A 26439-nucleotide genomic window follows, 5' to 3' on the forward strand; every position below is an offset into this window, starting at 1 on the left:
CGGAGCCCGGAGACTGTTTCAGATTCTGTGTCTCCCTCTCTCTCTGACCCTCCCTTGCTCACGCTGTCTCTCTCTCTAATAAATACATTAAAAATTTTTTTAAAAATAAAATGAACACTTCAATGGTTTTTAGTATATTCACAAAGTCATGCAACTATCACCACTAGACAAGATATTTCTTATCTGTATGAAGTGCTGTTGTATTCTGGGGTCAAGTAAAAGGAGAAGGCAGTTTACCAGGGGAACAAACACATTCCAGGGAAAGGAGAAGTTGAGTATGTGCAAAAAAGTAGAGCTGAGACAGTCCAGTATTTAAAAAAAATATGAAAAATACAGAGGAGCTGGAGTTTATGTTGATGTAATAGGTTTGACTATTTTACAAATGAGGAATCTGAAACTCAAAGAGGCGAATTAACTCAACTAAGGTCAAACAATTTTTCTTCTAATTCAAGAAAAGCTGGTAAAGGACGTTACCCTACCACTACATCATTCCCAATGAGCAAGCAGGTGCTGACACCACCAAATACTGAATTGGCTCCAGACTTCTGGCAAATAGGCTTCATTTTCTCACCCAACTCCTTGCATTATCTAGCACCATTGGCCATTCAGACCACCACCATTAGTTGGGCAAAAACATTTCCACTGTGGTTTTGTAGATTAAGATTAAAGTGACCACAGTGATGCTATCAGTAGATGCTCTGTCCATAGACAGATATATTTTGGTCATGAAAGACCAAGGCGTGCCTGGCTGGCTCAGCAGGTGGAACATATGACTCCTGATCTTAGAGTTGTGAGTTTGAACTCCATGTTGGGTGATTAGATCACTAAAAAAACTTTTTTCAAAAAAAAAAAAAAAGTCCAAACGAAGGCTTAATAGGAAGAAGTTCTTCTACTTTCCTGGACCTCAGTTTTCCTATCTGCAAAGTGATATTAGGAAATCTTGTCCCATCTACCCCACTGCAATCCTGCCCAAAGCAATCACTGAGAAATCATGAGGATCTGAACTGCCTTCAACATTTTTAAAAATTTTTTAATGTTTTATTTATTTCTGAGACAGAGAGAGAGAGAGAGAGCGAGCGAGCATGAGAGGGGAGGGTCAGAGAGAGAGGGAGATCAGAATGTGAAACGGGCTCCAGGCTCTGAGCTAGCTGCCAGCACAGAGTCTGACACGAGGCTTGAACCCCACTAACCGCGAGACCATGAACTGAGCCGAAATCTGACGCTTAACCGACTGAGCCACCCAGGTACCCCTGCTTTCAACATTCTTGAGGAAAACCTTAATATGCTTAAAACTATTATACCTAATATAAAAATGTCCCCAAATTTCTGACTTCAGTTAAACATTCATAAAATCTTGGCTTATGAGGCTTAAATTCAGTCTAGATTCATCTCCATTTCAATTCTCTGGGAGGGGAGGAGTTAGGGGAACTCAGGAGAAAACAGGCAGAAAACAAAGTTTTGTCACACGGGGCAATGACTTCGGATTTCTGGTTTTGCATGTGGAGGCTGTCCCATTCTCTACCGTATGAAAGAGCAACATTTGGCATTCTACGATATGAAACCGTGGGTGCCACAAATCAGAGGTATGGTGGGAACATGTCGTCCTTACAAACCGCTCACACATTAGAAGACACAAAGTACAACAGTGAGCAGTTACTTCTCAGAAACAGTTTTCAAAGTGACCAGGTGAAACATGCTAAGAGTTCATCAGAAGCCACCTTGGCTAAGAATCTTTAGATGCTTGCTGCCCACTAGAGAGAGAATCCATGCTAGAACGTTTGTGGTTGTTGCGGTAGGACCAAGGAATTGATATGCCTGAAAATATTCCACAACAAAAAAGCTTTACTAACCTTTCAGAGAAGAGCAAGACCAAGTACCCTTCCACTCTGGTCTTTTAGAAGGTACAAATTTGAATAACTGGAAATAAATACCAATTAGGGGCATCTGTGTAAATGATCTGAAGGTCATTACCTCTTGGTCTGCATAGGTTTATATACACAGTTTTCATTTATGATTTTCCAGTACATTTTGGTAGGAAAGCTACCTAAGCTATACCTAGCTTATCTCACTTCAGGAGCAGTAAAATCTAATCCTTTTTTAAGAGAGGAAATTTGTGAACATTTGAGAGCAAAACGAGAATTCAAATAACTGCAATGTCTAGGTAAAAAGGTATACATTCTTTCTCCTCTGGATAACTAATTACTTGAGGAGATCTCCCTCTCCAAAAGAAAGTGTTTTGAAGCTCCGAAGTATTAAATGTGTGACCACTGTGTCTCAACACACTACTCAATTATTCTTCATAGAGACTTCAAAATAGCCCTGCAAGGTTTTCTTTCTTTCCTTTCTTTCAACTGATGAAGAAACAGGCTCACAGATGCTGGAACATTCTAAGCCACACAGCTGGGGGCAGAAAGGAGGAAGGGCTGAGTCCTAAGCCTTTAGGCCTTCCACCTGCCAGTCCCACCAAACAAGAATCACCTGGGAGTAGTTAAAGAAAATACAAACTCCAGGCTTATGGTCAGTCTTCAAAGGGAGGGACCTGGAAACATGCATTTAAAAAAAAAAAAAAACCTGAAAAAGGTGCTCCCTCCTACCCCTCGATCAATGGAAACCTTAGGAAAGACAGTACATCACGACCCAGCCAGGAGATACGAAGCTGTTCCCCAACAGACCCCCAACGTCCCCAAGAACTCTTATTTCTCTGGTCAAACCATCACCCCCACAAAAGCCCCCAGAAGTCCAGATCTTGGAATCACCTTCTGCGCTTTCTTCACTATTGAATCCTGCCAATTTTTTCCTTCCCTGTAGAATTTTATTTCCTGGCTAGGACCAGGCTCTAACCACCAGACTTCCAGCCAGGCCCAGGAACTCCCAACCGCCTCCAGCCCTTCTGGCTCTTTCCCTAGCCCCTCGGCTCGAGCTGCTATCATCGCAACCCTGCCTCTTCCGTCGGTCACGTTGTTTCCTCCGCTTGGAAGGACCTCTTTCCTCTCCGGGCCCTTCCCAGTAGTTGGGGAACTCCTACACAGCCCTAGCGCCTCCGCTCCCAGCCACCCTCGCCTCCCACCACCCCTGCTCTGGGACCGAACCCGGCCTCGAAGGCCAGCAGCGAGCGTCCGTCCCCCTGGCCGCAGCCCCTGCCCCCTCCCCGCGGGCCTCCCCACCCGCCACCTGGCTCCGCAGCGGCCGTTCGGGAAGCCCTCGGCACTTCCCAGAATAGAGAGCAGCTGCCAACGTCAGGCTGCCGCCCGCCGCGGGGCCCCGGGCGCACGGGGTGCGGGCGTNCCGTCCGCGATCCCTCGACCACACGCGCCGCCCGGTCGCCCCGGAGAGCCGGGCGAGGAGCGGGTCTCCGAGCGCAGCGCTCCGCCCGGGACCGCGCAGGGCGCCAGACGCGGCCAACTCGCCGCGAAAGTTGTTGTCTCCCAGCCTGCCCTCGCCTCTCACCTCCGAGACACACCTTCCCGCGGGCCCTGGCAGCCGCACGCTCACATCCGGTCCACCTTGCGCACACCCCTCTCCACGCTCTCCCACGGCCCTTTTCCCTCCCACGCCTGGGGCTGCCGGCCGCNTGCCTGGGGCTCGCTCGCTCTCTGGGGGCACCCTTCCTTCCCTATGCTCCCCGCGCCGCTCTCGAGAGTTTCCCCACCCCCATCCTCAGAGAGCCCCCGTCCCCTGTCTTCCCTGACCTTCGCGTCACCCCCTTTGTCAGGGACCCCCTTCGAACCCCGCATCTCCTCCTCTCTCGAGCGGACCTTACCCCTTTCCGTGCCTCGTGCCCGGGACCTCTCGCCCTCTGGCGTCCCCAGAGCCGCACTCTCCTTTGGAGCCCCCTCCCCACCTCGCCTCGCGGTCCCCCACTTTCGGCACCCCCTCGGCGCCACCCTGATGAGCCCCCTGCAAGGCTTCGGGGCTCCCCCAACCCCAACCCGTGCACGACGGCACATCTCTTTCGGTCCTCTCCCGAACCTCAGTCCCCTCTCGCTCGTCTCTCAAGCGCTCCTATTTTTCTCTGAATTTTTTGTCCGATTTTATTGAGAAGAACTCGGGGCTGGGGGCTTTCCGCCGCCTGTCCCCCCGCCTCCCGCTCGGCCAGAAGCACCTTTTTACGAGGTGCCCTGTCTCAACTCGGTGGGGGCCCGGGCTGAGAACCGGGAAAGAGGCGACCGGGGGGCCCGCGAGAGCGCCGGAGCCCAGACGGGAGACGGNCACACACACACACACACACACACACACACACACACTCGCGCGCGCGCGCACTCACCAACTCTCCCTCTCGCACACGCACCGCTCGGAGCCGCGCTCGCCCCCGGCCCGGGAGCCCGAGCCCCCCGAGCCCCGGCCCGGCGGGAGACCCTCACCCCAGGGTGCGCGGGGTGGGGGCGGGGCGGCGGCGAGGCCAAGGGGGCNGGGCCGCGCCAGCCCTGCAGCTTGAGTTTCAAATGAGCTCATCCTTTCAAATTGGCGCCGCTCTTTATTAAATTTGTTTTTCCGGTAATGCCACCCACAGCTATACCTGGGGTCGGATCCGGGCTCGCGCCCTTCCCACCTCGTCCCGAGACACGGGGCGCCCACCTTGCTTCCCAATGGGAACCAAGTTTGCCCCGCTCGAGCTCGGTAGGAGACCCCTTGAGGGCGCCCGAAGGCGGAGCCCGAGCGTGGAGTTCTGTGCGTGCCCCTCCTAGACCCCCGCAGGTTCGATCTAAAGAATGTTCTGAGTGCTTTAATTTCTGTTTTAAAGGTAAAGTGGAATTGCATGGGAAAATCATGGAAGTTGATTACTCAGTCTCTAAAAAGCTCAGGTAAATATATTTTGCTTAGTTATTTTGTGATAGGGCTTACGTATAAATACCACAATACACTCAGTTTTTTAAAATGTGCTTTTTTTTATAGTTTTAAGAAAAGGCTTTTGTTTGTTTTGTTGGTGGAGATCACGTAGTTTAGAAAGTTAGATTTTTTACTTTCATTATATAAGGTGTTTACTGTACTTGGAAAATATCTGGTGATTTATTGGGGGGTGGGGGGTGGCGAACCCTAGCTGTGTGAAATTCGCTGGGACCGTTAAACTTGTTTATCAAAACTTGCCTCCCACCCCTCACTCCCACCCCTACCCCCAGCACAGTGGCTACCAATGCTTGTCAAGACTTCCTGTGAGATGTTAAGAGTAAATATTTACTTTGTCAGCTAAATTGCTTAACTAAACTTCGCGATTAATTAGTTTTATTTTTTAGATAGCTTAACGTTGAATAATAAAATAATTCAGCAAGAGGTCAATATTTTGCAAAGCACTGTAAAGAAGTAGGTTGTTTGGAATGGGTGGCAGTTAAAAAGCCAGACTTTTTCAGTCACTGAGACTACTGAATATTGCTTCTGAGCATTTTGTTGTTATTGTTGCTTTTAAGATATGTTTGAAGCTAAACAAGTATCTTTGTGAATTCTGTAGTTATATGTAAGGGCACTGTTGTTGATGAAGGAGTAAAGAATTTTGTGGAAGTTGGATTTCTCCACAGTGATTTGCCTGCAAGAGAAATATCTCTATGAGGAGAGAATGAGGGAGAACATCTTTGTTTCAAGTTTACTGTGGACTTTAAATTGGAACCCTTAATTACTCATGCTAGATTTTTTTTTCTCCCATGTGTTGTAACTTAGTTTATATCCCATTCACATACATTTCTTCACCATTAGTCATTAAGTAGCTGCATTGAAAACTCTAAGTCTTTGATTTACCACCTTTACAATTTCTGATACTCAGTAGCGTAGCCACTTACTTGATTTTTGCCAGGATTGAATAGATTTTAAAACAGACCATACTAATTTTATAAATACTTAGGTGTTTTGTTGAAGAGGTTTTAAAAAATTGTGGGCACATTTTCAGATACTTTTATTTTAACTAAGCAACAGAATATCTTGTTTGCAAATGATTCTGTGGCATATCAGAAAGCTATGCCTTTAAAAAAAAAAAGGCAAAAGTTATGATTTGCAGTTTCATGTGTAATATAAAGCTAGTTCTCTCTAGGAACACATGTAATGTGTAACTGATTGGTTTTTCAGCTAAGTATCCTAAATTTGTATACTTTTTTCTATATATAAATTTTTTTTTTGCCTGAGAAATCCAAGTTGAAGCTTTTCTTGATGTATCAAGTATTAAGTTTAAATCACTCATCTTACAACACTTGAAAACTTGATGAATATATTGAACAAGGTTTGAAAGAACCACCTAAAACATTTGAAGGGCTATTATTCTATAAATGCCTTATTCTGTTGGCTGTATGGCTGTTGTGAGTCCTTTTTTGGGTTATAATTAATTTTAAAAAATCACTAGAATTTTAACTTTGGTGAGTTGGTGTCTCATTTCATGTTGCGAAGTACATGATCTCATGTTGCAGTGTAAGTGAAATACTAATTTAAAGTTACTAACATCTCCTAAGACTTCTCACAAGTATACTTCTTCTAAACTTTTTCTTTCAAAATGCAGAGGTTAGTTGCTGTTAGCCAGAGTGTCACTTAAGCAATTTTGTTGTGTTTATGTAAGAGTTCAGAATTAAAAGCATGTCCCCAATTTCTAGTATTAATTAAATAAAGAACAAACTAGGATTTATACAGCCCTACTAGTATGAGATTTCTTTGAACATGTGGGCGATATAAAATACCTAGGAGGTAGATTAAAATGCGCTGTGTATGATTCACTACACTGAAGACGTCTGACATACCAAATGTATGCATAAGCTGCTGTTTTAGAGGGTTGCATCATTTCTGATTGGATGGTTTTACTCTTTTTTTCCCTTTCCTTTATTGGTTTAAAATGCAGGAATTAGTTCCTTGTTCTGCAGGCTAAGGGAGAGATGGCTAATGACTGGTGTTGTGTACTGAGCTCAGACCCCTGGGATGAAGCAGCTGTATGTTCTCATGTACAGGGCACTACCACGGTGCTGGCTTTCAAAAAGCAGGGTACTGTGACATTTGAAACCAAAGCTTTTATGTTATATGGTGACTATTTTGGTGTTCTTTTGTTGCATTTCCATGAAATTTAACAAGTTAGAAGTAAATTTGTCAGCGTTAAGTCAGTTCTATATGTGGTTTTTGTGTTAGTTGAAGTGAAAATGTGAAGAAAACAATTCATCCTCATTGCTTGCTTGCTTAGCAAATCATTCAGCAATTGAGTACTCATTTTCTTTATATTGTTCTGATTTCTTTCTGTTCTCAAGAATGAGTTTTAATGTTTACATTCCAAATAGACTTTTTAAAGCTAATGATACTCTGAGAGGAGATGTTTTGATCTTAAGTTATGAAATTATTGGCATGCCATTTGCTTACCAATTGGGTCTTTTGTTATATGTCATTCTAGCATCATTTTATATGTGCTATTACAGTAGACAGACTAGGTAACCATTATTTTCTGAGGGTCATCAGAATTAAAAATCCCTTTTTTTCTTTTTGCCACATATGTTTCATTCTTATTAGATACAAATTATTGTAATGTAAACCATAGACAAACCATCTATTTTTCTTACTTTCTAAGTTGCTTTCAGCCTCTGCTGAACAAAAATCTTTGGATCTTTTTTCTCTATTCATCTTTCTTGGTAGTATATGTGAATCAAAGATTGCTTAAAGAGGAAGAAACTGGAAATGGTTTTAAAAATCTGTTAAAAGTTGTGGGAAATGCCTCGACAGAAATTTCATTGTTGATGTTGAGATTTTAATTAAAAAATATATATGTATCTGTATATCTACACACTTGCACATGCATACACACATACATGTGCACTCACATCACATGAATTGTTTGGAGCTAAGACATACACTAACCTGAATGTGTTTTGTATCTAAAGTTGAATGATTCTGTGAGAAACAAAACTTTGAAAAATGCGATTTCTGCCCACTCCTAGGAAGTAACCAAGTGGTGTAGACATGCTTTCACTGAGGTGGTGTGAATACTATGAGGTAGTGTAGGAAAAAGCTATGAATTTGTCTTTCATGAGTTAAAAATCAGTAATTGTGTTGTTTCCAATGCAAATGAATTCAGTCTCCTATAGGAATGTTAAAGAAAACAGTATCTCAATTGTATTTTCCTTGTATGTACTACATTGTGTATAGTTGAATTAAATACCAAAAAAGAAAAAAAAAAAACAAAAACACCCAACCTCAAGTCCTCCCTGCAACAAAGGCTTTTGCTGCATCAATTTTTAATTTTTGTAACAACAGAAATGACTTTTTTTAGGTTAAAATTATATGGTAGCCTTCTATTTAAAGAATTTTTGAATTAAAAATTAATGCCTGGATTTAGTTATATAGATTCCATGTGTGAAAATAATGTATATTTATATAAAATACACATCAAACTGTAAGATCACTTTAATTTGGCTTGGAACTGGACATTACGTTTCCCATTTTAAAAAAGGCTAATAATTTTTCATGTGGTTCTAGGCAGTGCCGTAAAGAATTACACATTTTTGTGACCTTTAGGAGATAAATGTTAGAATTGAAATAGAAGCAGTGAAGAAAAACTTCAGTTGATAATTCAGGTGATAGTGTAGTTTTAAAATTCAAGCTTACAAATATTAAAAGACTGGTCATTTGATGTTTTTACATTATTTAGTTAAATATTAAAAACCACTGAAATCTACAAATCAAAATAGTTTTTTGTACTGCTTGATTTTCCAATTTGTCAAATTCATCTCCATCTTAAATTTGTGTTGTAGCAATTTATAAAAGCTTTAAAATGGCTACACAAACATTAACTCTAAAAGGTGATTTGGTGATATGTGATGCATTTGTCAAATTGTGTTTTTTAAAATAATGTTTCCTTGTAATTATGGCTAGATATAGGATGACCAGTAAGAGATGGTCTCAGAGTTTTGTTTTTTATTATTTTAACCTGAGAATACATAAAGATGAGAGAAGATTAGTAATATTTGTACAACACCTTTATACATAATGATGTAATGTATTTTCTTTAAGAAGAATTTTTTTAAAGGACATTCGATGGTTTATAACTAATTGCATATCAAAATTAACATTTCACTATTTTGAGATGTTTTTATTTTATGGAGGTTGCTCCAGTTTTTCAACTGGGGGGGGGCTGTAAATGATGTTGAAATGTGCATAAAAGGACAGTAACTTGGGCACGTTTATTAAAAGTTAAAGCTATGAAAATCAGATTTCTTCAGGAACTGTTTACACATATTTGATACTTCTCAACTTTCTAAATATTTGCTGTCTATTGCTGAATCACCCTTCCAAGTCTTCTAATGAAATTCTCAAAAGTAGATGAGCAATTGGTCAGAGCTGTGAGAGGATATTATTTGAGCTAAGTGTGTCATCCTCTGTGATTCAGTGGGGTGTGTGCACATGGGTTTCTGTGTGCATGTGTGCTTTGTGGGGGACAGTAGTTTCAGACAGATGGTATCAGGAGGGAAGAGGAGGAAATCTTTAATTGAGCAACGATTACTGTGGATTTCAGCCTTGACAAGGCAAATGAAAATTGCTAGGTGTCTGAACTTTGTGACAAAGGGAATCAGCATTTGCTTTGAGTGATGCATGACTCTTCTTAGCGCTTAACCTTGTGGAAGCCAGGTATCAGGTACTCCAAGTGGCTTCTTCAGTGAGCTTGCTGGGAGGATGGACTATCCAACGCACAGTCTGCTCTCCTTTCTCTTGCTTGGATATCCCTTCTCACTAATAAAGTTATCTCAGTGACTCTGTGAAGGCTCTGATGATCTATAAGCCATTTTTGTAAATGTCAGAAAATTCAAGATTTGAATATGCATTTTCGTTTAGAAATTCTATACTGTGGAAGATTACCTTACATAACAGGTACTCTGACAGAATCAATTTCATTAGGAGCATAGTATTAAACTGGTTTCTTTGGAAACCTAAAGTTGAACTATAGGTTTCAAAATGTATTTTTTAAAATTCCACTCAAATGCCACCAGCATGTCTTCGTTTTTCTTTTCTGTGTTGAAGAACAGAGTAGTGTTCTTCACTACTTGGCTAAGCCAGGTTTTTAAACCAGTTTTCTGAAACTTTTAGTCAAAAGCATAATCTCTCAAAAGTTATGATTGGCTTCTTAATTTGAAGGATGGGATAGTTCTGTTTAGCAAAACATGCCCAAATAATTTATTAGTCAAGGTTTATCCTTTTTATGCTGAAATTCAAGTCCAATTAGTTTGGGTAGTCATTCAAAACACTATCATTGAAGAAAACATAATAGCAAATAAACAACAAACACCTACCAGTAAAGATAACAGCCTTTCCTCCCGTTTATCATCATTAAAATATTTTTAAAAATCTTTTACTTTATAATTTAACTTCATGCTTACAAACTTGTAATTTTCATTTGGTGGCATGGACTGTATGGGTTCTATTTTGGGCAGCAAAATTGCAGAGTGCTCAAAGCATTATTTTTAAGGTTTTTCTTTTCCTGTTTTGATCATGTACTTTGGTCTTTGCATAAAATAGTGAAGAAAAATTATTTTCTTTTATAGAAAAATTTAGATTCTGTTGTTTTGGCTTCCTAAGACAAGGGAGTGTATAATAATTGTTTCTTTAATTTGGTTTAGAGTTTTATGGCATATGGAGGTAAAGATTAAGTAGACCGGAGAAAATGGATGCTTTTGCATTAATAGCAGGAAATCATATCTAAAAGCTAACACAGTGTCCATGATTTGATAGATATATGTCTCCTTCCCAAGCCTCTATTTCTCACTGCACAATAAGCTTGCATTTTTGAGATACATTTTGTTCATTTATTCCTGGATTTCCTTGTTATTTATCTGTTCTATACTTTATTCTTAAGGTATGGACATTAGTTAGAATTGTTTACTCTCCAGAACATTTTTTTTTTAATTTTTTAATGTTTTTTATTCCTGAGAGAGAGAGAGAGAGAGACAGCATAAGCAGGGGAGGGTCAGAGAGAGAGAGGGAAACACAGAATCTGAAACAGTCTTCAGGCTCTGAGCTGGCTGCTCAGCACAGAGCCCGATGCGGGGCTTGAACCCACGAACCGTGAGATCATGACCTGAGCCGAAGTCGGACGCTTAACCGACAGAGCCACCCAGGCGCCCCTATGCTCCAGAACATTTCATAAAATAGGTGTTTTAATAAATCCAATAAGTGAAAATTAAGAGCTCTGATACATATTTTAGACTTTCTGATATTTACCTATATCATAAGACATGTTGTTACCTAATGACCAGGAAAATACGTATGGGACCATTGCAGTGAGAATATTTTCAGCTTTTTTCATTATCATATAATTAATCTATGCCTTAGGGGGGAGCTTGGATTTCTAATTTTGGTTTTAAATGTGATCAGAAAGGTGGTTTCATGATTCCGTGTGTTGATATGTGAATAATGCTGTTAGCATTATCTCAGAGAGATACACATATTTTTATGTGTCTGCATCTTCTATAGTACTGATGATGTCCCAGCCTCTTCACATTATTTCATTTATTCCAGATAATAATTATCTGAAGAAGATGGGACAATTAATACCATCCCCTTTTTTCAGATGAGGAAACTTTAGTTTCAGGGAAATTTAATAATTTGCCTGAGGCCACATGTCCATTAAATAGTAAAGTTAGGGCTAGAGCCCAGGTGTTCTGATCCTCCCGTCCACCATGCTGAGACTTTTTTTTCCTTCACTTTTTAAATTAAAAAAAAGTCAATTTAAGTGTTGTACAGTTCAAAGGGTGCCATTCAGGAGTAATGGAAATAAATGAAAATAGATTTGTTTGTAAATGACACTTTGCAACAATCTTATTCTTACATCCTTCTGAATGATCTGTACTTTGTTACCGTTTTTTCCTTAGAAAAAAAGTGATTAGAAACAGTCAATTTAAACATTAACAGCAACATTACCTCCTTTTATCACCATGCTTGCCCATAGACAGAAATGGGGTTCGATTTTGTTGTTGTTTTCAGTGGCTGTATTCCTCGTGTTAAGAAATAGAACACTGCCAGGGCGCCTGGGTGGCTTAGTCAGTTGAGCATCCAACTTTCGCTCAGGTCATGATCTCGCGGTTCGTGGGTTCAAGCCCCGCGTCGGGCTCTGTGCTGACTGCCGGCTCAGAGCCTGGACCCTATTTCGGAGTCTGTGTCTCCCTCTCTCTCTCTGACCCTCCCCTGCTCACGCTGTCTCTCTCTCTCTCTCTCTTAGAAATAAAAAAAAAATAATAAAAAAAAAAGAAATAGAACACTGCCAGGAAAGATGTATCTCTCAACATCTTGAGCAGCACACATGAGGCAGTGAGCTGTAGCCCTGGTTAAGACTAGAAGCCATGTGGAAAAGGAAAGTCTAGCTCAAGGAATCACTTGGGTGGGTTCTTTCCAGGTTTTAACCAACCCGTTGCTGGAGATCACGACTGTGTTCTGGTTTATTTTCCTGGTAACTGCCAGGTCTTCCCCTAGATTTGGTGTTTCTCTGCTTCAGTTTCTGCCTTTGGCTTCTCCTATGGGGATGGAATGAGTATTAGTAGGACAGCATCCATGAAGTTTTCAGAGTTCTTCATGAAGGATATAATCACTCAAAAACATATACTAAATAACTAAGCATGTTAAGTACAGTCCATTTCCCCTTAATTGTAAACTTTTCCTGTATTTATCCTCTTATTTCCTTTAACTTTTGTGTGCTTCATATTTATATGGTGGTGGTGGGAGGGAGGAAGGCACGATCAAGAAAATAATAGGTGAAAAAATTATTTTCAACCCCTCCCCCCCCCAACATTTCTTTAAGTTCGTATGGTCAGGACTAGGCTATTGCGCGTTCTGTGCAGTTCTGACTTGGAAGATGGGGAAGGAAGGTAACTAGTAGTTAGAAAGCAGCTCGTGTGTTAGGTGCTGCACCAGGCCTTCTGCGTGTCTCATTTTATCCTCCCCACGGGCGGGGGAGATCCGTACTTCATCTCTTTTACAGATAGGGCTGTGAAGCTTCGGACTCCAAAGCAGCCCCTCCTTAAACCTGGCAAAACCTGCTTCAAAGAAGCAGTGGCCATATTTCCTTTGCTCCCTCCTAACAAGGTAACAGCACTACCCCTCCCCCAGGAGTTGTGATATGTTTGCATAGGTCACACAGTAACTTTGTATATTTTTCCCAATGCAGAATAGAACATAAAATTTACATGTATACAACAGATGTGCTGAGGAAGATAAGAGGCTGAAGTTCAGTATATATTTGATTTAGTATAATTGAGAAACAGCTGAAAGTGTTAGTCAAAATTTGGGGACATTTTCTGAAGTGGTCCTATTGTAGAGGTATTAGTAATCATAAAAGATGTTTTTAAAAAATCATTGTGGTTGAAAATCAAGTGTTAAAAAAAAAAAAAACCATAATGTGTATGCAGTGTTGGGGAGAGGTCTGTTTTCATGCCTTTGACTCAAATATATTTTTTTTAAATCCTGAAAAAAGACAGGCTTTTTTGTCTAGAACCTAGAATGTTGCACAAAGTTTGGCATGCTTTCATTTTTATCTGTGCATAAAAAAATGTGGTCTAGAGAAGGAAAATAGGGGATTCTCACAAATTCCTTTTCCTAAGATGATTCATCTTATTAACATTAGAAAATTTTAAACCTTTTTGACACGTGAAAATAGCAGTGGAAGCCCAGGGAGTAGAAAGATCTATATGTTCTTTTTGATAGAATACTGAAATACACTATACAGTACTTTGGTGACTTTGTTTTAAGGAAACAAGATGGAAGATACAATTATCCTATCAATGAAATGACATTACAGGAGTTTTGCTTCTAGATATACATGTTATGCTTTTTTGATAACATAATTTTATGAACTTCAATATAATTAAAAATAATGACTTTTCTCAGTCAAGAATCTCTAACAGAGCTTAAAATGCTATCAGAGAAGACCTCTATATTATCTTGCTACATCGTCTCTTTATCCTTTCCCTTCAGAAAGCACAGCAAAAAAAATGTATTTGAATGGGGATTCTGTGGACAGGTTAACCTCAAGCCAATTCACAAAATAGAAGTATTTTCTATGTGCAAAAGCTCACGTGAGGCCAGGCTGTAACTATTTCATATGGAGACCTTTTACTTCAGTCCCTCCTGATCTTTGTGATTTTAACAATGTATATTTGAGGAATGGATGTTTTCCTTGTCATTGTGTGGATAAGATTTTGGAGTAAAATGTGCATCTTTGAGAGAGTAGGAGATAGAAGATTAAACAGTTTAACACTGAAAAAAAATGCAGTTTAGCCTCTTCACTTAGAAAGAAAGAAACGAGTGAGGGAAGGAAGGAGGACAGGAGATAGAGGCCTTCGGAACACGGGTGACGCGTAAACTATGTCCTGTGTCTTGTGCATTCTCTGATTCCAGAGCGTGGAGGAAAGATTGGTACTTACTGATAGTGGATACAAGACAGTAAGTGATTCTGGTGGTGACAGCAGGACTGGAAATCTCACGCATTTGTTCTTTTCGTTGATGTTTAAAAACCTTAAGAGTATGTGGCTGGCCTGCCCCACAAAAGGTTTTGCATTTCTTTCTATGAGGCCCTGTACTAGCCACTTCCTCCCTCTCTCATTCTCCTTCCCCTTTGCATTTCTGTGGGGATGGCTGGGCAGGGCTCAAAGGTGCCTGGTGTGCAGGCTTGCCTCCAGCCCAGTGCCCCCTCGGTGCCCGGTTTGGGGAAGCCAAGCCGGGAAGGCATGTGTGCGCTTGCTCAATGTGTTGGAATGTATGGGTTCTGTGGCATACACTTACCCAGAAAGTGCAGCAGGCAGCAGACAGACAGACAGACACACACACACATGCACACACACACACACACGCGCGCGTTCCTCGGTGGTTGTGGGGGTCAGATGTTGGCTTTTTGTGAGGAGTTGGAAAATTTTGGAAGGAATTTCCCAGTGTTGAAAGTTTAGGCTACTCCTCCCCGCCCCAAAGTACAATTGTATTTATTCTTTGTAAAGGGAAAACATCTTTTTTTGTTTGTTTGTTTTTTGAATACTGTTGAAGGATAGAAAAAAAATTTGTGGATGCATAAATAATCTGGCCCTTCTCCTAGATCTAGCTGTGCTCTTTCCTCCTTTCTCTTCATGCTAATAGTAATGTCTGAATCATGGACACTGAGTTTGTAAAACAAGCTTTTGAAAACCGAGTTGTGTTCCTGCTAAAGATGATAAAGTCAAGGATCTTTAGAAATCAAGTTTTAAACTCAGAAATCTTAATATGTAGGATTTAGTTTCCCTCTGAAAGAATAGATAGATACTCCTGAAACAAAATACTAGTTGGTGAATACTTTTAATTTTTTTGCCCCTTAATATTTTCAAAAAATTTACGTTTATTTTTTATTCACAAAAGGTTTGAGATAACAGAGGTGCTGGTTGCTCAATTGTTTTAAATAAGGTAGGGATTTAGTTTTATGAAGTAGGTAAGTGAATCTAACATTTTGTTTTAAGGGTTCTAAAAGACTGGGAACAGGTGGTTGGTTCTAATGCAATTCTTTTTACATCTTAGGAGATTTGTCAGGGAAGAATTAGCTCTTTGGCTCATTGATTTTTGTATTAATGGCTTGTTGTGCATGTCTGTTTCAATAATGATTTCAAAAACAGTAATTTGATATTGAAAATTTATGGCTTTAGTTCACATGTAATGATTATGGTCAAGATGTTAACACTATTGCCTTGAAATTTTCCAAGCCAGTATCCTATCTTTTATTCCCTATAGTGGTACTTTTAACAGTATGTTCCACAAAGCCTTAGGATTCTGAGGAGATGCCAAATTTATGGGAAGGAAGGAGTGGACATATGAACATGGAGATCCTGGGTTCTTAACTACTTTTCAATCAGAAGACCGCTACATTCATTGCTGTTTTATATACTGGAGTTCGGTCTAGAATTTGGTTCGGAGAGAGGGGTTTGCTGCTTTCAGAAACAGTTTGAAAGTTATTTGTCATATAGTATTTATTTTTTTTTTTAATTTTTTTAAATGTTTTTTATTTATTTCTAGGAGAGAGAGAGAGAGACAGCATGAGCAGGGGAGGGTCAGAGAGAGAGGGAGTCACAGACTGAAACAGGCTCCAGGCTCTGAGCTGGCAGTCAGCACAGAGCCCGACGCGGGACTCGAACCCACGAACCGCAAGATCATGACCCAAGCGAAAGTCGGACCCTTAACCGACTAAGCCACCCAGGCGTCCCTTGTCATATAGTATTTAATTCTGGGCCTTGAATCTATTCCTTGTTCAGGCATTCCTGAGGATCCAAAGCTCTTTCTTGAGGAAAGTTTAGACCTTGCCTTTGCTACTTCTGAATCTACTTCCTGTGGAATGGTCTGTCACTTTTACTTTAGTAACAGATGTTTGCTTTGCCAACTGCATGCCAGACTACTAAATCTATTGATTTTTCTACAGTCAATAGCACAGAATGTTTGTCCTTCAGGAACTTTCTAGGGAACTCCTTGGCCAATGATTGTACTCTAGTTCTCGACAGAGCCATTAGAGTCAACTGACTTTGAAGAGTGATGGGTCTAGTGACATGGGACCCACTCAGTCATCAGCAACAAGTTTTTGCTTCAGGAGGTCCAAGCAGGTTGGCCCACCTGCCCCTTCTTCAAGCAGAGCATCCCTATTTTTCTCTGTTGTATGTGGTAGGGTTCCAAATATGAAGGAGTGATCTTCAAAATATTTTCAGCTGATGGGAATGGACTAACAAGTCAGAAAGGACATAAAACATAAAGCAGTATGCTATAATATGTCCTTGCACAATATCAGTTCTGCATGCATGAGTCTTGTTCAAAAACAGGATATTACTTCAAGCAATATAGATTATTCTCTCAATGATTTCTTAACCTGTGATCAAGGACTCTTGGGGGCCAACCGTAAAGTCCTTGGACTTTGCCTTCTATGTTATTTAAAGAGCCTCCTAGATGGTTTTCGTGCTTGGAGAGACAAACAGATAGACACACACACACACACACACACACACACACACACAGCCTCTCCCCTCTGAGCTCTTGCTCTGTGCTTCGTTGTTCCAGCTTCCTAAAACCTGGTCTTCGAAAATTGCTGATGTCATATCATATATCCAAGTTTTGTTATAAGACTGTTAAAGGAAACCACCATATATTTACCAGGGTCCACTCTCAAATACTGGCAGGTGATATAAGGAGTGGGAAGGCACTGGGTTTCTGTGAAGTATGGGATGGCTAGCTCTTCAGGCGGCCTCAGCCAGCTGCTACCATGTGGAAATGTAAGGCCAGTATTCTCAAATCTGATTTTTCAAAAGAAGCTGGAAGTCAGAGTTCTTATGTTAAATATTGGCAACAATTCAAACATTTTTGTAGATATCATAAGGGTCAAAAGGAAGATAGATTGTGAGTTGAATCTGGTCTGTGGGTTTGCAGTATCTACCCATGAAAATCTGCAGCCTTCTTTAAAATATTGCTAAAGATTCTCTCCATTATGTTTCATGTCTCCTACCCTTAAGGCTTGTCTGGGAGTCTTCATAAACTGGTTAAACTTGTGTGTCTCTTATCTAATGAGGATGATAGCTCCTTGGGAGCCGAGTTGCAGCAACCATCCTTAGTCTAGTCAGTTTTCTGGAATAATTATTTTTTCCATTATAAAGTACCATATACTTCTGGGGCACCTGGGTGGCTCAGTTGGTTAAGCATCCGGCTTCGGCTCAGGTCATGCTCTCACGCTTTGTGAGTTTGAGCCCCGTGTCAGGCTCCGTGCTGACAGCTCAGAGCCTGGAGCCTGTTTCAGATTCTCTCTCTCTCTCTCTCTCTCTCTCTCTCTCTGCCCCTTCCCTGCTCATGCTCTTTCTCTCTCTCCCTCAAAAATAAACATTGAAAAAATAAAAAAAATAAAGTATACTTTTAATTTTATGTAATTATTGTTTTTGTTATATTAAACCATCTGAAATCCTTTTTTAAAGTTATATTCATTTTTGAGAGAGAGAGCGCGCGCACAACCCTCTCCATTTAAACACTGGGCCAACTGTAGGTAATGTTTTAAACTACTTTCTAAGAAAATATGATTCTCCTATGTCTGGCAAACATTTTTTAAAATAAGAACTTGAGTTCTGCCTGCAAACTAACATCTAGAATAAGGCAGATAGTTTTAAAGCATAAGTATACTTGGCAGGAAAATTCAGTGGTGAAAAGTAGTGCTTTTAAATATTTTGCAAAGTGTTTTGGTTACTGTTGCACTTTCTTGTATTTAAGTTGAGGAAATTGAAAGCCATATGGATGCTGCTTCTGGGTCCAGGGTGCAGTAAATACTCATTAAGGCCAAACTAAATGAAAACTGCCAGTTACCTAAGGGACCTTACCATAAAAAGCCAAGAAACAAACAAAAACACCTGAAAACAAAAACTCCTAGAACAGTTGGATTAGCATTTAAAAATGTGTCTTTTTATTCTAAAATGTACATGAATGAAATAGCTCATTAGTAGTCACCGTCACGGTGAGGTAAAACACCTGTCTTGGAGAATGTAAGTTAGCAGGTCATCCATGGTAGGGCACAAGAGTGACCTGTAAGAGTCTGGGAATTCAAGATTTCATTTGGCTTTCCTCATGTGTGAAGGATCTAATGGTCATCAGTTCCATAAAAATAGCCAGGTCTGGTTTTTGGACTGATCTTTGAAGCTTGACAGTTTTGAAGTTCTGTGAGATCTCGCTCTTGTCTTATTTTTTAATTCCACTGCTGCATCTTGAATGCCTTGAAAAGTGGAATAAGCTCCTCATTAAATATCTTCCAATTTTTGAAAATTAAATCCATAATGTACCGTTAATAATTTGCTTTTATTTCATCTTATTTCCAAACAGAGGGCAGGGAAAAATAGCAGTTCAAAGTTTTTTACTCTTTGTACTGAATCTTCGGCTTACATGGAATTAAATCTTCATGGGCATTTTAGGTATAAAGGCCCTTTAAAACATGAGGTATGCTGCAAAGAACAGTTGTACGGCGCTGCACAATGAGTATTGGAAAGCAGAACTTTAGATTTGGTGTATTCAGAATAGGTTTTGCAAATCAGTCTTTTTGTAAAAAAAAAAAAAAATTAAGGATGGGGTTAATCTTAGTATTAGAGTCAATGTGATTACACAAAAATACAACTTCCTCTGTAGGTATTTCTTTCTCCAACCCAAATTCCATTAAAAATCTGCTGGGTTGGGTATCAGGTGGCTCAGTCGGTTAAGTGTCTGACTCTTGATCTCGAAGTCCTGAGCTCAAGCCCTGTGTTGGGCTCCACACTGGGTGTGAAACCTACTTAAAAATATGAAAAAGACCTATCCAGAATGATAGAAGAAAAATCTATATATATTTTTAAGAAACAAAAACAAACCAAAACACAGAAGCAGCAGTCCTCTTATTTCTAGATAGGCAGGTACAAGCAAGTTAAGATATGTTTTTAGGTGGTGACTCTAAGATGATCAAGTTAAGCAGACAATATCTGAAGTTGTGGAAAAAAATAGACTAGTGCAAAAAATGGCAGAATTTACCAACGGCTAAGAATTAATACCCAAGGAAATGACTGACCTTAAAATAAATGTTAATTGCAAAACAAGATACTGTCACATGCTTTGCATTAGTAATCTATTGGTGCATACAAATTACCCCCAAACTTAGCAATTTAAAGTAGCGAACATTTATTATCTCTTACATTTTCTTTTTTTTTTTGTGGTAATATTATTTTTTTTAATAGTTTATTGTCAAATTAGTTTCCACATAACACTCAGTGCTCATCCCCACAAGTGTCCTCCTCCATGCCCATCCCCCCTCCCCCCACATCCATCAGTCCTCAGTTGTTCCAATTTTAGTATATGTGCTGCCGAAGCGAGCACTATCTCTTACATTTTCTGAGGATCAGGAATATGGCAGCAGGTTAGCTGGGTGGTTCTGTCTCAGCATCCTTCATGAGGTTGCTATCAAGCTCACTCATGTGGTTGTTGAAAGGCCTCTGTTTCTCTGTGGCTCTTGGCTAGAGCTTTCAGCTCTTCACAACACAGGCCTCTCAAGAGGTCTGCTCATGGCATGGCAGCAGGAGTAACCCAAGAGAGCTGACCCCGCACTGCTTTGTGCCACCTGGTCAGTGAGTTGCACATCAGCCCTCCTGCCTTATTTTGTTTGTCAGACATGAGACGCTAGTCTAGCCCACTCTCAGAGGGAAGGGTTACTCGAAAAGGGAATATCCGGATGTGGGAATCATTGGGGAGCATCTAGGATTTAACTAAGTCAATCCGGTAAAGTCAACAAATCAAAGAGAGACTTGGTTAATCTGGGGTTTATACTGAGGAGAATAATCTCCTTCTATTAATACTTAGACCCTTTTGGAATAAAATTAATTCCTTATAAAACACCAGTAATAACAATTATGGATTACTAAATCCTTTTATAATTCTTATTTTTCTCATCACCTTCTAGGGTGAGGAAGACCCTACTGTCCTTAGTTCAGATTAGAGAACTGAGGCCCAGACTGTTCAAATTCCTTAGACGAGATCATATGTTTAACATTCAACCCGAAGTGTTTTTGCCTCTTTTTTTTCTTTCCCCTAAAAAGTGATAATAGTTACTTTCTCTTTTATAAAATGCAATTTAATTTTTCCCTTTCAGCCTTATCTGAAAGGGCTGATTTTTTTTAAAGCTTAATTGAAAAGTTGAAAGCCCTGTTCTTGTATCAATAAAGATGTTAGCCACTTTTCCACCAGCAGTAAAATAGCCTTTTTGCTATTTTTGTAATGGGTGAGGTCTGATTTCTCCAAAATTGTACCATACTGTGGTTAGCCATGGTCTACAAGAGGAAAATATATTTACCCTTTTTTAAAATCATTGGTTTTCTAAGAAATATGCTATTTACTATACCAGATCTGAGTAGATCTTTCTGAGACAAAATGCAGTGGTCACTTTGATACCATACAAGGCCAGTTCTCTCCTCCACTAAAAATGCAAAACATCAGGCCTCCAGATCTTTGGTATCTACCTTTCTTACACATTATCTCTTGAGGAAATTTGATGGTGTTTTTGGTGTTAGTCATATCCATGTTGGTGTTGAAGGATTCAGTTTGTAGCAGTGCCTTGCCAAACTCATGCCGCCCCATCAGCGTTGCCTATAGAATGTCCTGTGATTTCAGTCAAGTAGAGTATTTTAATAGGCGCGTTAAAAAATCTATCCATATCTTTAAATTTTCATTGAACCTCAGTGCTTCCTTTACCTGCATTGCGTATTCCCGTAACCCATTTACTTTTCTCCTAAAGGTCCTGATAACGTGACAGTGTGGAGTGAGGAGTTAGTTTGGTTCTTTCCTTTTGAATGTGTATAGACTGAGGCTTAATAGAGTGTTCGGGCCCTTTGAGAGTGAGTGCTCTCTAGGAAAGTTAGATACTTTTTATGTTTAAAAAAAAAAACATTGGGGGTAAATACTGATTTTTTTTTTTTTACACACTGTATATTCTAGTTAAACAAAGTTTATTCTGAGTTATCCTTTATGGAAGAGGATTGTCCCTGAGTAGGTTCTTGACCCCTCCTTAGTTCAAAATCTGGGTGTATTTTTTCACAAAACAATCAAATGATTACATTAACAATTTTTTTCTCCAGAGATTTTAGAACTCCCCAGCTGCTTCAGTGGAAGTACCAAGGTTAAGATTATTTCAGATTTTTGTCATCTTCAAGAGTTAGGAGGTTAAAGTTGAGTATGAACAATTCTGGGAGCTCAGAGGACCAATGTGATATGTAACTCTACACCTTATTTATTGTTATTTTTGTAATATTTAAAAGCCTGTAGATATTCACCCAAAGAAATGTATTTTTTTTCTTATTCTACCTCAGTGACTTCTCCTCTTGTTATAATCCTAGGCTGGGGAAGAAGGAGGAGGGGAAAAGTCACAAGCCATCTAGGGGCTGAAGTCCTCAGGTGACCTTCTCAGGTCTCATATAATCTCAATTATCCCTCCTCAAATTGCCTCTTCAGTTGATTTGTTTCCCAAGTCTAGAAAAGCAGAATTTGGAGTCAAAGAGAACATTTTGTGCTTGGTGACCTGATGGAGCCTGGATCCTCCCAGAGCCGTGTGGGTGTCTCTACCTACAAAACACCTCACCGTAGGAGTTGTCCACCTAGTTACAGTTAGGACATCATTTCTCTGAGTGTTTCTGGGTGTGTGTCGTGGCCCTGGTGTATGGTTGTGTGTTCTTTGGAAAGTTACATGTCCTGGTTTTTCAGAAGTGCTTCTGGGCTAGTACAGTTGTTATGTGAACTTCAGACATTCACTTTTGTGTCTAACAGCATAGGGACCACATAATGTAGAATGAACATTGTTAGACATTTTTCATCATCAAATACATCAGATCCTCTCTGAAAACATGAGCAGTATCCGTTTTTCTCAATTTGGTTGATGCAGTTCAAGTCTCAACCTGAGGTTATGGTTTGAATTAAATACATAGAGGCTTTATTCACACAGGTTAGGGAAGATCAATGACAATTCGTCAAATGTCTGAACGGGCAGATTTTTTTTAAAAAATTTATATTACTTTCAATTAAGTATTACAACCTGAGCAAACTAACAAAATTTTGCTAAAGAGCAGTCCTATCACACCTTTTTATTGAATAGAAAAAATGATTTAAATTCATCATATCAGTTATATGTAAATACTTCTGAAATGTGTTTAAATAGCTTATACTCTTGAGTAATTTAAATTTCCCTCTTATTATCTTGTTTGTATTGATTCCTTGGTTGAATAAGCACCTCTTCCCCTCTTTTTAAGGAAAAGGTAAAGTAGATTCCAGTTTTGTGGCTATAACAATTAGAATTAATGACACTACACTATTCAATGGGCTATAATATAATCTCAGTTCTTTGTAGGTTTCCAATGCCCTTGAGATGCAAATAACTTAATATCTTAGTATCATCCCGCTCTAGAAGAATTTAGGATGATGCCTTTGTAATTTTCACATGATAGAAAGCAGTTAAAAAATCTATCCATTCAGAAGAGAGTTCAGCTTAAACCATGGCAATCCAGTATTACTTAATTGCCAGAAAATGAAGGTAATTTTGACCAGAGTAATTACATCTTAATAAAATGGAAATACCTCTTTTTTGCAGTACTTTTATTTGGGAAATATTCACAAGAAAAATCTAATAACCCAATAGAACTTTAATTTGGGGGCTATTTTAACATATTTAAAAATTTTTTTTACATTTATTCATTTTTGAGAAAGACAAAGCAAGTGGGGGAGGGACAGAGAAAGAGGGAGACACAGAATCTGAAGCAGGCTGAGCTGCCAACACAGAGTCCGATGTGGGGCTGGAACCCACAGATGGTGAGATAATGACCTGAGCCAAAGTTGGACACTTAACTGACTGAGCCATCCAAGCACCCCAAATTTGGGTGCTATTTTAAAGTACCCAATAGGGGCGCCTGGGTGGCTTAGTCGGTTAAGTGTCCGACTTTCGCTTAGGTCATGATCTCACGGTTCGTGGGTTCGAGCCCCGCGTCGGGCTCTGTGCTGACTGTCGGCTCAGAGCCTGGAGCCTGTTTCAATCTGTGACTCCCTCTCTCTCTGACCCTCCCCTGCTCATGCTGTCTCTCTCTCTCCTAGAAATAAATAAAACATTAAAAAAAAAAATACAGTACCCAATAGAACTTTAGTTGGGGGCTATTTTATTCTTTTTAATTTTTTTAAAATTTATTTTGAGAGAAAGTGTGCAAGCACATATTCAAGCTGGGGGAGGGGCAGAGAGAGAGAGAGAGACATGGAGAATCCCAGGTAGGCTCCTCAATTTAAGCACAGAGCCCAAAGGGGGCGTGGCGGGGGGCTGGATCCCATGAACTGAACAGTGCGATCATGACCTGAGTCAAAATCAAGAGTTGAATGGAGCTTAATTGACTGAGCCGCCCAGGTGCCCCTGGGGGCTATTTTAATATTTGATCATTTGACATTTGATTCTGTACTACCCTTTACAGGTAAAATTTAAATACGTTTTAGTTTGGAAGGAAATACTGTGGGTAACTTCTAAGATTGAGCCTAGCAAACTACATTTTTCAGAGATAGGATGATAACCTTCAATATCCAGCTGTTAAGTAGAAGAGGCTGCCTGAGAGCTGTGTTCTAGTGGGAGGTATAGAGCCTGTAGTCAGCTAACCCCTACTACATCAACACTCCAAACGGTACTTCAGCATTTAACTTCTCCATTCATTTCAGTTCTTCTAGCAAGGAAAAAATGTTTGTGGGTGTTTTCATCTTGAGAAAAGCTTTTACTTCTGGATATTTTCTCTGTTGGGGTTTTTAGAGACCTAAGCTTTGTTGATAGTGTTTCAATCTGGCTGGTAGATAAGACGGATTCTATACCTAGTTGGTGATGTTGCATTTGGGTTTTGAAATTCACTGCCTGCCAGCTCTCAGTACCTCAGGTGAATGTCACAAAATGTCCGAATAATTTAAAAACTGTTGTTGAGACTCAGTAAGGAATTCAGGTTATTTCAGCTCAGAAGAGCATTACTTGAGCACCTACTGTGTATTTTGCCAGAGTGCAGGTCACAGTATGTAGGACACAGAAGTCAGCCCTCAGTCTCCACATTAATGAGCTAGTCTTGGAGGAATCTTCTCTTATTCATTCCAAATTCACAGAAGCAAACCACGAGGAAACTGCTACTTTTTGCCCTTACCATCCCTGTACCAGCTTAATGTGTTACCACATTTCTGGTTAGTTGAGAATACTTTTCATGGGCACCTGGATGGCTTAGTCGGTTAAGCGTCAGACTTCGCCTCAGGTCATGATCTCACAGTTCGTGAGTTTGAGTCCTGCATCGGGCTCTGTGCTGACAGCTCTCAGCCTGGAGCCTGCTTCAGAGTCTGTGTCTCCTCCTCTCTCTGCTCCTCCCCCACCACTCACACTCTGTCTGTCTGTCTGTCTGTCTCAAAAAAAAAAAAAAAAAAAAAAAATACTTTTCAGATGTCTGTGGGATGTTAAGCTTGGAAGAGAGCAAGACTCTCCACCTGAAATTGAACCTACCCCCACTGCCCCCCCACTGCACCTGTATGCATCCCTGGGTGCATTAGGTTTCCCTTTCAGATACATTTTTTCATCACTTACTCCCAGGTATTCAACAACACTTTTGTATGAGGCATTGGTATAATTGTAAAAAGTACAAAGGTAGATAAACCATAGAACCTGCCTTTACGCTGTTAGTAAAATTAGCCTGTAGTTCCTGATCACACCTCTAATGCCCAGGGACAAAGTCCAGGTGCACCCTCGTGGGGCAGGGAGGACACTGCACTGCTATTGTAAAATTTGGGTAGTGGAAAACTGTAACTGGGTGATCCCCTTGAAGATACAGCTGTAAGATCCCCTCCTGTGTAAAGATCCCCCAGCTTCTTATGAAATGTTCCTCTCATGTTCCCACTATTTCCTTAGCCGTTACCCATCTGACTACATAGTTTTCTGTGTGCACAGCAGGCCTGTCTGATAGTCTTCTCACTGCTTTAGGAAGTAATGACTTACTCATGATGTGTGCCCAGCCATCACATAGCTGGTGCTTGCTAATGGTTGAAGTGAATTGTCTGATTTTTATCCTGGTTTAACTTTAGTAACTCAGATGCTTCGGGAATGGTATATTCTGATAAACTAAGTTACCTGTGGTTAACTGACAGTTAAGCAAAAAATCCTTTCTTTGGCTTGCACTGTTGAAAACTTTTCTAAAATCTTTGATCTCACGTTATGGGGAAGTGGTCTAATAGGTTAATAATAAAATTAATTTAGAATAAAATTAATTTAGAATATTCAGCTAGAGAGAGCTTAAGGCAGTCATTTTGTGTGGCCTTTTGACCATCAGTCTCACCTGGGAACTTGGTAGAACTGCAGATTTTCCACCATAGCCCAGGCCTCCTGAATCAGAAGTTCCCAGGTGGATCCAGCAATCTGTGTTTTAACAAGGCCTTTAGGTGATTCTGATACACTGAGTTTAAGAGCCACTGATCTGGGTCAGTTGTATCTGAACCCTGGAACTACTGGGGAGCTTTATTTTAAAAATGCAGCCCCTGAGTTCATCCCCAGAAATTCCGATTCATTTGGTCTGGAGTAGGCCCAGCATACCTATTTTTTAAGTGCCTCTGGGTGATTCTGATGTCCAGCCAGAGTTGAGAGCCAATGATGTGGGGGGTGGGACAGATATTTGGGACCTAACTCCATATTATCCTCTATAGCTTTCTTAAAAAATAAATCCTCGGTGGCTCAATTGGAAGAGCATGTGACTCTTGGTCTCAGGGTTGTGAGTTCAAGCCCCACACTGGGTGTAGAAATTACTAAAAAAAATAATAGTAAAAAAATTTTTTTAAATAATTCTTCTTTCTCCTAAAGAAAAATTTACATTTATAATTTTGCTTATCAGGGTCTCATTCAACAAGCAGTCCCCACTTTTCATGTCATTGCATTAGTAAAAAAGAAGGTGTTTTTAAGCCAGTGGCATTTTCTCACAAGAATAATGTCATATT

The 26439-nt window shown here is 40.1% G+C and overlaps 1 protein-coding gene across 4 annotated transcripts in view; it reads left to right on the forward strand.

The window, feature by feature from the left end:
* Positions 1-4746: 4746 nt before the first annotated feature.
* Positions 4747-26439, forward strand: part of IGF2BP2 (insulin like growth factor 2 mRNA binding protein 2) — a 155994-nt gene continuing 134301 nt past the window's right edge. For all 4 annotated transcript variants that reach the window (XM_077754430.1, XM_077754432.1, XM_077754431.1 and 1 more), the window contains exon 1: positions 4747-4802. In XM_077754430.1, the coding sequence (XP_077610556.1) occupies positions 4768-4802 (35 nt within the window). In that variant the 5' untranslated portion in view covers positions 4747-4767. The remainder of the gene's footprint in view (positions 4803-26439) is intronic.

Source organism: Crocuta crocuta, unplaced genomic scaffold, assembly GCF_008692635.1.
Source record: "Crocuta crocuta isolate KB4526 unplaced genomic scaffold, BGI_CrCroc_1.0 scaffold70, whole genome shotgun sequence".
Lineage (NCBI taxonomy): Eukaryota > Metazoa > Chordata > Mammalia > Carnivora > Hyaenidae > Crocuta > Crocuta crocuta.